Below are 12,028 nucleotides of genomic sequence, written 5' to 3' on the forward strand. Positions count from 1 at the left end.
ATAAAGAATGATCCTTCTCTAACTGTAATGCTGAGCTGAATAGGAGCAATGTTTGGTTTTGTGGTTGTACATTTAAAACTCAAAAGTAGTAATTTTCACTCAAATATACTGAAGGACCTGCAGGTGTTTTTTGCTGGCTAGCAAGGGCATACAGCAAGAGCTCCAAGGAGCAGGCCATTAGTGGAACATGATGCTGTGAAACACTTCTAGTTGCAGGCTGTATTTGCCAATGTGTTGTTTTGTAGTGCTTCAGTTTTTTGTTATGACTTTGTTTCTTACATGGAGATATTTTGAAATACTGAGTTTGTTAGTACAACAAGAATTCATTAAAATCTGTTTATTGCAGTGTCAGATACGATTTGGAGGAAGAAAAGAAATTGCTTCAGACTCTGATAGCAGGTAAAATGGTCTAAGAAACTTCCAACATGCTTAGGTTATGTATTGTAGTGGCATGAAATTCCTCACACACTCAAAAATCCCTGTTTCTACTGACATAGGACTCTGAATTTTTCATCTTCTTAAAAATTTGATAGCTTAACACAGCAGAAGTCTTCTAGGCAAAATTTAATCACAAGGGCTCCACAATCATCTTGAGTATTGTCTGAATGATATTCTGCTTTATTAGTTAAGTTTTCCTAGCAAAGTAAAGTTTCCTAACATAGATGGACTAGAAAGTATTACATGCTAAAAGCTCTGCTGTCCAGGGCAGTTATGGTAAATATATTTCTCTTTCTGTCAGTGCTTCTCCTGAGATCTTCTGCTTTTTTGTGACCCTGAATAGAACTCTGTACTTGTGGAGTGCTGGAGCAGAGTCCTGTGCCACTTTGTCAACTGTTTTTATGTGTTTGCTTGAACTTAAAGTATCTTCCCTTCCTTTTGGAAATCAGCTTTGGCAGTGAGCTGACAACTTTATTAAAGCTTAAGTTTTAAGTATTGTTTCTTTAATAGCCAAAAGTAATACTTATTTTCTGTATTTCAGACAAACAGATTTCCTTCCTGTCTCTTACACCTTAAGCCTTAGTCTTCCCTGTAGGTTGCAGTAATATTTCTTTCTTTGGCAGGCTAAATTATGCTGGTTTTACAGTGTTTCTAGTTCTGTGAAAACTGATTTATTAACTGGGTTATGTTAAAAAAAGAATATCAGGAGATTTGTAAATAGTATTGTAGTGAACAGCATCAAAACTTGAAGATTAAACACATCTCCAGAAAAATCTTTCTTATTTTCCTGTGCCTGGGATTTCTGAACGATATTAAAATGTACGCCTGTTTTTCTAGGCTTGAATTATAGAGTACTAATGCAAATTAATAAAATTGTCTATTAATTGCATAGGAAGTTACAGCATATTTTCAGAAAAACGTTCATTGCATGTGTAGCACAAAGGATATTTATGAAAATGTAATTGCATGAAATCTGAAGCTGATATGATGTGGCTAACAATCACTATAGCAGGTAAGGATGATTTTTCAAATTGATTGCCAGTTCTTCTGGAATTCATTTGTGCCCCAGCTTCGGGTAGTCATAGAATGGTTTGGGTTGGAAAAGACCTTAAAATCATCCAGTTCCAACCCCCCCTTTCCATGGGCAGGGATGCCTCACATTAGACCATGTTGCCCAAGGCTCTGTTCAGCGTGGCCTTGAATGAATGTCATAACAAGGCTTTGGGTATAAGTAGATTATACTGTTTGCAGATAATGAGATTAGAGCATACAAGGAGTCTTTCACTTCATGTACACCTTTACATTCAGAGATTTGGAATAAACATGCTTCATAGAAACATAGTTGATTGTTCTTTTCACAAGATCTCTTTACAAATTCTGTTGCAGAGTCACTTGTTTGTGTGCTCAGTTTGAAGCTGTATTTCAGCATGGCCTGAGGAGGAGCCGAGGACTAGCGTTAACAGCAGCAGCCATCAAACAGGCAGCAGGTTTCTCCAGTAAAACTGAAACAGGTAATTAGTTAATCTTAATGATTCTATTTTAAGTACTTGATAAGTGCAAGTGATGCAATTTCTAATGGAAGTTTTAGGTCTCCAGTCTGCTGGTAGCATGCTTAACACTTGGACTCTCAGTAAGCAGTGAAAGTGGTTATTGCTTTTTAATTGTGTTGTAATTTTCATACCAAGCTTTTCTAGAAATGTTGGTGTTTGGAAATCTGCACTTCCTGCAGTTCCATCATGAATAGCATCTTTGGCAAATATCTTGAATTCTGATAGGGATAAAACATTTACAGTTACTGAGGTAGATTTTTGTTAGCTCCAATTGAGAAGGTTGAGGCAACTGCAAAACCTCCTTTTTATCAATATTTGGGAACAGGGCAAGGAAATTATATTGGTGGAAAGGGGTGTTGTTGCGTTTTAAATATAACACTTTTTTTTTTTAAAGTAACATGAATTTGTCATTTGCATGTCTGTAAATTCTGGAGCTACCTCTTCTTTTGGTCCTAGCTTCCAACATTTCACAATCGGCAACATTATAGAATTCTAAAGAATTATTTTACTTTGCGTAATACATTCCCAGCTGAACATTAGAACCTGCTCTATGGGTGACATACTGGTTTGAATGTGCTTTAAATGTGAATTTAAGAGTTTAATGTTAATGTGTGTGTTTTTTTCAAGGAGGTGAAAAGTTCTAAGTGCTTAAATAGCCCAAGTTCTGTAGAAATAAATAATCTATTTAACTGTTGAGTTGTATTAAGATGCTGAATGATTCACCTTTGTTTGAAGTTATATACCATTACCTGCTGTTTTTGGAAAATTGCATGTAAATGCATTCAGATGTGAGTTTTTTTTGATGTGTTTTAAAGTATTATTATTTCTACTTTTTTTTAATTCCAGAGCCAGTGTTCTGGTACTATGTGAAAGAAGTTCTGAATAAACATGAACTGCAGCGCTTTTGCTCTCTGAAGACAATTACCACAGACATTGGTAGAGGCCGGGCCTGGTTGCGCTGTGCATTAAATGAGCATTCCCTGGAAAGATATGTTCATATGCTGCTGGCAGATAAGAATCGACTTGGGTACTGTATTTGATATCTTTGTAATGCAGGAAATGTATGGACAAATGAAGTACTGAGATTAAAACGCCCAACCAAAAAATACAGCTGCACTAATACAGTGTATTAATTGCTTTGCTAGCAAACCCACTTAATCTTATATTTTGTTCATTTCTGAAATTTTAGCAGCCATTAAATAGTGGCTTGTGCCTATATCAACATGTGACCTGAAACTGGCTTCATTCTAGCACATGAGAATATTTGCTTCTATCCTCATCTTGATTTCCATCCTCTTTCATAACTCCCTTTCCCATTCTTTCAACAGTATTTCTCACTGAGACCTTGACGCCAGGCTTTGAGGTGCCCCTTTCATGCTGTTCACATTGCACACAGTTGCAGCCTTGATCTTAGCAGTTCATCAATGGCAACTGCCTGGGGCCTTTTGGAGATGCTCATCCTGTAATTGAAAAGCAGTCCAGCAATAGGTAGCTACTATTGCATATCACTTGAAACTGGTTTTGTACTGGTTTGTGAACCTACTGCAGAGTTACTGAGAGTAACTTACTATGCATTGTGAAATCTGAAGATACTTTGGATGTGTGAAATGCACTTTAGTTCACAATTAACTGAGTCCCAGCTTTTCACTGGTACATCTTCAGCTTCTCTTCTTTCTGAAAAATTGGGTATCTTCCTTTTTTGATGAGTTTGATCAAGTCCAGGGGATTCAGCAGAAATCCGTTCTTTTCATTTGGCTTAGTAATTACAGTCAACTGTAGTTATTTAAAACCTATATATGCAGTGTAGCAATAGGTATAGAGAAATATTGTGACTGCTAATGTAGAATGAACCTCCTTGCCCTTTGTGGCTGTTTTGTCCATGTAGAAATGCAGAAATAAAAGTGAAGATAAAGTACTATGTAGCATGTCTTTGATAACTGTTCAGTTTCCTCTATTTCAGAACTCCAGGACGTACAATTTAATCTATTGGGATACTCATACTTATTTTTCAGAGTTTTCATGTCTTTTAGAAGTGGAACTTATGTTAATACAGGACTGCATATTCTCTTATTTTCTGTTTCAAATTGTAGTGTCTTCTATGAAGACTGGTCTTTTATGATGGATGAAGAACGTTCTAGTATGATTCCTACCATGGCAGCTGGTAAGACTTGTTTGGAATTTTGGAATGTTACATCTGTTTCTGGTTGTGGGGAGCTTCTCTCAAGTGCTCTTTGCTTATGTGGAGAATGTGTGTCAGATGCAGATTCAGGGTGAATGCTAGTTTATGCTATGAATTGATGAACTGTTAAAATACTGGATCTGTCCTTCCTACAGTTAAAAAGCCTTTCACAGAAGTTTTCTGACTTCATCAGTCAAGGCTAGCTTCTTTAAAAACCTAGTGCAATTTCAAGAAAACAAAATGGGTTATTCCTGACTAGAAAACAGCAGATAGACTTACTATAGTAAGACCCAAATTATAGGTAAATACATGAAAGGAGAGTAAGAGTAGGAATGATAATAGAGAAATGACCACAGACGTGATGTGTTATTACCATGTACAACCCTTTTCTCAGATATGTGGTCACGTGCTTCATTCTGCAAGATAGGGTTCATGTAAGTTTTTGTTAATAGAGTTTAGGAACCAACAAATACTTAAGTTGCAGTGAAATGGGTTTAAATAGAAGATTATAAATAAACATGTTCACAGTACTTCTTATTTAATGTGCAGCTGAACAGCCATAAAGATAAATTCAGAACTGATGGCATCAGCTTGAATATGATCTAAAAAAGAATGAATGGTACATGACAGAATAAGAATTTGTGCATGGTGAACTGTGGGAAATTTGGGGGAAGAAATGTTTTTCATGTTGTAGCTTTGTTAAGTCTTAGGTTCTATATTCATAACTTTTGTATGAAGTATATAGTGAGCTTTTGGTCTTATTTTTCCCTTTCTTTTCTCTGCAGGTCTGAACTCCATTCTTTTTGCAATCAACATTGACAATAAGGATTTAAATGGACAGAGCAAATGCACACCCACTGTGTCTGATTTGTTAAAGGAATCAACGCAGAATGTAACCTCGTTGTTGAAAGAATCCACCCAGGGTGTTAGCAGCCTTCTTAGAGAGATCACGGCATCGTCTGCTGTCTCGATTCTAATAAAACCTGATCAGGACACTGACCCACTTCCTGTTCTCTCAAAGAGTGTAAATGCTGGTAAGCATTTTTGCAATGTTTGTCTCATTCAGCAACTTATAAAATTCTCAAGTGTGTTAAAATAACTTTTCCAGTTAAATTTAATGCACAATTATGGAACAAAAACCTGAAGTGCATTGCACATGTGAAGTATTTGAGTGTTTTATCTCGTGTCACTGCGAGAGGGAAGCTAAACGATATCATTGGTAAAGTGCTTTGCTTGTGACCTGAATTTCAATTTCTTATTAATGAGATAATACCTTGCAGTTTTTCGTGTCACGATTTTTCATTATTAATATGTTTTCCTCTGGCACTTTATCATCCAGAAATGCACTGCTATATATCTGTTGGTATACATCAGATAAAAATAATAGCTTATAATCTTCTTCAAGCAGCACCCATGTTTACAGTCTGAATTTCTCTATGAAGCAGGTAATTATCACAAATGAAAACTTACACACACTTTCTACTTTTACATATGTTAGTGTTGCAACCAGTTTGTAGGGTGTTAGTTATTAACAAAGATCCAAAGTCTTAATCTTTTATAATTAAGCAAAATGTGTCATTCATTATACATATTCATTTCCAAAAGTAGCAGAGGAATATTTTATCATCTTTATTTCCAGAAGCTGAGCTGGAGAAATATTTTGCTTTATTAAGGTACCAAGTGTTTTTCAATTGGGAAGCAAGGTTTAAGTTTAGGCTTTAAATTGTTTTGAGAAAAAAGAAGGAATGCCACATGAGAATGCTGTCTGCTAGGAATAGAACTTGAGATAAAATCTATTTCTTACTGGTATTTAAAAGAGACTTTGTCTCAAAACAAACTTGTGGTAAAGCTTTTGTTGTTTCCCGCTTTAAGTGAGCATAAAATAGTAGCTAATACTTGGGATAACGTGGTAAGTATAAAAAAGGCTTGCAAGATGAAACAACAGAATAATTGACAATATTCTGCATATAACTCTACAACATAATGTACCATATGTCTACAGTCCATGTGGATACAGTACATGTAATGTACAACTTATAATAAAAGGTCACTTGGGTTTATTCAAATGCCATTGTATGTTACGTGCTAGAGCAAGTCAGATGTTCTCATTAAAGTCTATGTTCTTTGCTGGAATTCTGTTTGCATTCAGAATGGGTTTTAACATCCTCTAACTCATAGAAATATGTTAATATGTTTTGTGGATATAACAGCTGGACTCGAATTAAAACAGTTGAGTCCCAATGTGAGTGCTTGGTGAGTACATTCCTGGTATTTCTTAGAGGGCTTCAACTTTGCAAGACCATTCAGCCTTGTGTGCACATCAGAATCAGTGTGGAGAGGTAATCATTCAAAAGTGGGTGCTGTCAAGGCATAGGTATGATGTATTTAAGAGGATTTCAGTGTATTTCCAGAGCAAGAGCCAATTACCCTTTGAGGGATCAAGTTCAGTTTCTTTTTCTGAAGACTTGACTGCTCAGTTTCCAAAATACAGGCAAAAAATATCTTTTATTTGATTGCAGACTGATTGGATTTTGTGTTGTGAGTTTGTTCTTTTTAATTTCTTCTTTGCAGAAATTTTGTGTTTTCTGTACTGTGTACTCAGACTCTTCAATATGCACTAGCCATATTCCTTGGGAGAAAGGGACACCAAGCCAACTACAATTTTAAATGTAATTTTATAAGGTTGTTGAAATTTTTCCCTGTTCTAATTGTGTGCTGTTAGGAATGCACTTCTGAAATGTATTCTAGAGCCTGAATTACGTAAGGCATATAAAATAAAGATGGTAGTTAGAGACTTAAAAGCTGATGTGTATGGAAAGATAATGAAAGGCCTCATAGATCTAAGAGGCTTTTTCTTCTTTTAGAAGAAGAAAACAAGTGTATTGCATTGTTTCTCTTTCTAAACTATGTAAACTTTTATATTGCTACTAGATTTGAAATGTAAAAAAGACAGAAAAAAGAAGAAGAGAGTGACTCATATTATCTCATTTGATGAAGAGGAAGATGACCACAATTTGGGGGACACAACAAAGACTCTGATTACAGAAAGTTCAGAGGAGAGTGTAGACAGACCTTCAGTTTTTGCATCACCCTCATCTGAAAGCATTCTTGGGAAGAGTTTGAATGGGAGTGAAACTAACCATTCATGGAAGAGCAATTCAGTGTTCCTGAATGGAGAGTATGAATACCAGAAACTAGACGTTAAGAGCATTGATGATGAAGATGCAGATGAATATGAGCTGTATGGAAAATCATTAGGAAATAAAGACACAGAAGGGGAAACGGAAGCTTCTGAAAAGTAAGTAACTTTGCAGGAGCCATTTTCCAAGCCTTCCCCACTCCCTTCCTCCATAAGTACTGTGTGACTCCATGAGATCTGTGTGACTGAACTATAGGTTTTCTCACACACCTTCACCCTTTCCTTTATCTTCTTCCCCCTTGTTTAAACCATTTGGGCACTGCGGTGATGGTACTTTGCTTCTAAGTTCCACTGAAAACCAAACTGACTTGTTTTCAGACTTGTTCTCCTTGAGATTCTTAGTTGTTGAAATTGTTGCATCATATACCCATGCTATAATTCTGGCCTATTTGAAATGTCCTTATTCTTAGTATGTTTATCAATTCTGTTTTGGCTTCACAGTAAACCCACGTATTTTGAACAAAGTAAGCCTGTTATCATCAGAGCAGATAATTAAACAAGACAAAACACAAATGAGGGAAAAAGAAGTAATTTTAGCCACTAGGATGACCTCTCAATTTCAGACACAGAAATCCCTCTGGAGAAAAAGAACTTCCTGTCTCATTTTTTAAATAATCTGATCTTGAATGAGTTTGTCTGAAACAAGAAATTGGCAGGTAGATTGAAATAAAAGATTTTTCTGGCAGTGATATCTCTGAAAGAAACCCAAGCATTGTGAACGTGAATACTGACTGTATAAACAGGTTGTTCTGTTGGTTTGTTTTAAATCTAGGCCTCATGAACTAGGCACATGCAACTCTCAGATATGCAGTTGCAGTCCTCTGCAGGTCCTGAACGATGACTCAGATGTTCTATTTCCTGTCAGTGCTGTTGGCTCTTACTCCCAAACAGGTATATATTTTAATTTACCAAATTCCAGCAAACTTTATAACAGAATATTTAGTATGGGATAATGGTAAGAAATAGTGGAATTGTAAGGGCATAGGATATATTGCACAGCTCAGATGGGAGGTTCAATTAAAGTTTATTCTAGATCTGAATCAGAGTTCTCCATTGAAGTAGATATTTAGTTGAGGATTTGTCAGTGTCAAAATAAACCAGAATTTTGTTGGGATTAAGATGTGGTCTTGTATGGTATTTTACTAACGTTTAGAATGGTTGAATAAAAAGTGTCCTTACTTGTTTTCTAGATATCACTAAGCTGGAATAAGCTGCAAATGTGTTTGGGACTTTGAATTCAAATTAATCTTGACAGAGTGGAGAAAGTATCTAATATTGGATGCAGTTCAGTAGAAGCTGTTACCTGTTTATATACAGGATGACAAATGATTGGCTAGGAAATACATCTTTGGAAAAGGATGTGGGAATCATAGAATGGTTTGGGTTGGAAGGGACCTTAAAGCTCACCCAGTTCCAACCTCCTGCCACAGGCAAGGACACCTTCCAGTAGAACAGGTTGCTCCAAGCCCCATCCAACCTGGCCTTGAACACTGCCAGGGATGGGGCAGCCACAGCTTCTCTGGGCAACCTGTACCAGCACCTCAGCACCTTCACAGGGAAGAGCTTCTGCCTAAGATCTCACCTCTGTCTCCCCTCTGTTAGTTTAAAACCATTCCCCCTTTTCCTGTCACTGCAGGCTGTGGTAAAAGTCTCTCTCCAACTTTCTTGTAAGCCCCCTTAAAGTACTGAAAGGCCACGGTAAGGTCTCCCCAGACTCATCTCTTCTTCAGGCTGAACAAGCCCAGCTCTCTCAGCCTGTCTCCAGAGCAGAGCTGCTCCAGTCCTTGCAGCATGTTCATGGATGCACTCAGCCATACTTTGTTTTTTGCTTAACGCAGGGTAGGATTGGCTTCTGGAGCTGTGAGTGCCAATTGCTGCCTCATATGTGTATTTCATCCATCAGCATCGTCTAGTTGTTTTCTGCAGGAGACCCACTAATTACAGTGGGTCACAAGCTGGCAGTGAATTAGCAGTGATGTGCTTCCCACACTTCATACAGACATGCATAAATGAAAGTATCATTTGTAAATCAATGCTCAGTTGGCTCTGATGATGCAGTTTGAGGTATTGCACTTCAAGAATAATGTGGACCATTTGGTGAAAATCTTGAAGCAAGCAATGAAGATAGTCAGAGGTATGGAAAAGAAGAGCTGGTGCTTTTACAGCGTGTGTATTGCTACCAAAGACAAAAAACTTCCGCCATTTGCCACATCCACTTTCCCCAGTTAACATTTTGCTAGCTGTTCATAAGAACATTGCTTTTATCAAACTTTGGCTATGTATTCTTATTTCTGGAACCACTTAAAAATGTCTTATTGGTAGTAAAATAATGTTTTAATTATAAGATTTTTCACATTTTTTGCATATGTGTTATATATGCTCAGAGTTTAAATGGACTGTTAATAGAAAAAGTGTAATTCAGTCCTGTAAGATTGGTGATGAAAATAATGTGAATTGTCACATAATGCGGTGCTGCTCTCTGCTGTCCATGTACCTCTTCAAAAATGCCAGTGGATCAAAAAAAAAAAAAAAAAAGAAAATACATTTTTTACTTCTTTTTTGTACTTTCACTTTTGTACTTCCATTTTCCTTTTCCAGTTTGTGAAGGATTGGATGTAGAAAACATTTAGTTTGTGGCATTGTATTAAGTATTATCCAGAAATGGTTAGAAAAGGTCCATAGATTTATAAGGGTTTGCTGATTGCAACAGTTTGAAATCTGGAATACAAGTAAATGTTCCTGTTTCTGGGGGTGGGTATATTGTGGAGTGGGAACTCACATTAACTTTTTCCCTTTAATTCCTGATTTTTATATTCTGGGCTGTTTTAGCTCATGCTTTTAGGATAGTTTTGTGGTAACTTTGTAACCCTTAAATAGTAAGATGCAGGAAACATCAGTGAAATGTCATTTTTGTTTCTTTCCACCTGAGCTACCTTAATAACAGGCCCAGTGATGTGTATGCTTTGATCCTGACAGTTGTGAATCTGCAGACAGATGCATATTATCCATGCTTTTTAAAAAATATCTGTCTGATTCCTGATGTTTGGTACCTGGGCTTAAAGAGCCATGGAAAAGCATGGTGCTCTGTAAGGATTGCAGAAGGGACTGGTGTCTGCGCAGGTTTTCACATATGGGGGACTAACTACAAATCCTTTTCCTGCAAGTCACAAAGAGATTCATAATGAGTGTCAGATGCCATGTTAAGCTCCTGAGACTTGCAAAAATCACTTCAGTAAGGAGTCACTTCATAGCTTTGCAGCATTGTTTTCAATGTAAAATGTACATCCAAGTTAAAACTTGGGAATTGTGCAATACTACTTCTTTTCTAGACTGAAACTGTGTTCCTAAGGGACTTTACAATCCTGCTGGCATTTGGGGTGAATGTGCAGAAGCCAACCTTGGAGAAGGAATTTAAAGTGTTTAAAAGCTTTAGTAAAGATGAGTATTGCTAGTTAAAAATTTAACTACCTTTCTTCTGGTTTTGTTTTTGGTTTCGTTTTTAAGTGCTGTTAGCTGAAGAAAGCTAATGTTTGTATATTCTACTGTAGATAACTTGGAGAATGGAGAAGGACATGAACACGTTCATACAGTAGAACTGGTTCCAAGAAGGTCTGATCTTCCTTACAGGTATGTTTCATATATTTTTTCCTTAAATGAAAAGATTTTCACCCTGTAGCTGCCAATTTCTTACTGTTCCGTAATGCGTAGATGCTCAGTGCTGGGAAGCAAACTGTTCCTCAGGGTACTTTCTGCAAATGTTTGGAAAGACTAATACAAAAGCCTATATCCCTTTACGCATAGTTTCCTATATTGAACTTTTCCTAATTACCTTGAAGTCACATACTCATGTCAAATAACAGGTAGAATCACCATCCTGACTTTGAAAATAGTTTTTTTTTGTTGATTCTTGTTATTTTTTTACTGTATTCTTCATGGACTTTTGATGTGGATTTTTTTTTTGGCGTGTATTCTTAAATCAGACTCACAACAAATATGTTAAAAGATAATTAAATAAAAGTTGATTAAATATGGGTGAATATGATGATAATTATAGTTTCTGGAATTCTTTTCTAAGTTTTGAATTCAGGATTTTGTTTTCATTTATTGATGAAATTGTACTTTTATGACTAGAGTGGAAGTCAGTCCTCCAGCTCAAGTGAATACTTTCAGCAATATGTTGCCTTCAGCCACTGTGCCAGAATCCATGACAATTAGTAAGTACTTCCTTGATGTATCTAGACTGCTGGAATTAACTCTGTCATTCTCAATACATATTTTTGTTTCAGTAAGGTCTGTTCAGAGAGGCATACAGCACTTCATTCCTGATACGCTGGCCATATTAGAAACAATTGCTCTAAAATGATTCTTGAATTGGCAGATCCCAGGTTATTGTTCATTGCAGCTGGTGTGACATTAGGTTCTCTTTCCCCAGAAAAGTTGATGTCATCCTTATACTAGATGTGGCTTAAGTACTTAAATGAACAATAATTATTTAATTCTATTAATGTCTTTAGATCTCTGCAAGTTCTGAAAACATTAATGGTTAGTTCTGATCTGATCTTACTCATTTTGCCTGCTTTTATTAAAGCTTAGTCAGAAAAAAGCCTGAAACTAACAAACCCAGAACTCCTTCTGTGTACATTCAGTATATGGTTTTGTTAG

At 36.5% G+C, this 12,028-nt stretch overlaps 1 protein-coding gene across 7 annotated transcripts in view; it reads left to right on the top strand.

The window, feature by feature from the left end:
- The window catches only part of SNX29 (sorting nexin 29), a 120,865-nt gene that overhangs the window by 4,882 nt on the left and 103,955 nt on the right, over positions 1 to 12,028 (top strand). For all 7 annotated transcript variants that reach the window (XR_009746909.1, XM_061473281.1, XM_061473282.1 and 4 more), the window contains exons 3-11: positions 347 to 399; positions 1,825 to 1,949; positions 2,835 to 3,015; positions 4,079 to 4,149; positions 4,953 to 5,201; positions 7,099 to 7,465; positions 8,139 to 8,257; positions 10,915 to 10,993; positions 11,498 to 11,580. Coding sequence is in view for 6 of the 7 variants with exons in the window: in XM_061473281.1 (XP_061329265.1) it covers positions 347 to 399; positions 1,825 to 1,949; positions 2,835 to 3,015; positions 4,079 to 4,149; positions 4,953 to 5,201; positions 7,099 to 7,465; positions 8,139 to 8,257; positions 10,915 to 10,993; positions 11,498 to 11,580 (1,327 nt within the window). In the remaining variant the exon portion in view is untranslated. The remainder of the gene's footprint in view (positions 1 to 346; positions 400 to 1,824; positions 1,950 to 2,834; positions 3,016 to 4,078; positions 4,150 to 4,952; positions 5,202 to 7,098; positions 7,466 to 8,138; positions 8,258 to 10,914; positions 10,994 to 11,497; positions 11,581 to 12,028) is intronic.

This window comes from Pezoporus flaviventris, unplaced genomic scaffold (assembly GCF_033815535.1).
Source record: "Pezoporus flaviventris isolate CSIRO_AGI_PZ_B2104156 unplaced genomic scaffold, CSIRO_AGI_Pfla_v1 ptg000078l, whole genome shotgun sequence".
NCBI lineage: Eukaryota > Metazoa > Chordata > Aves > Psittaciformes > Psittacidae > Pezoporus > Pezoporus flaviventris.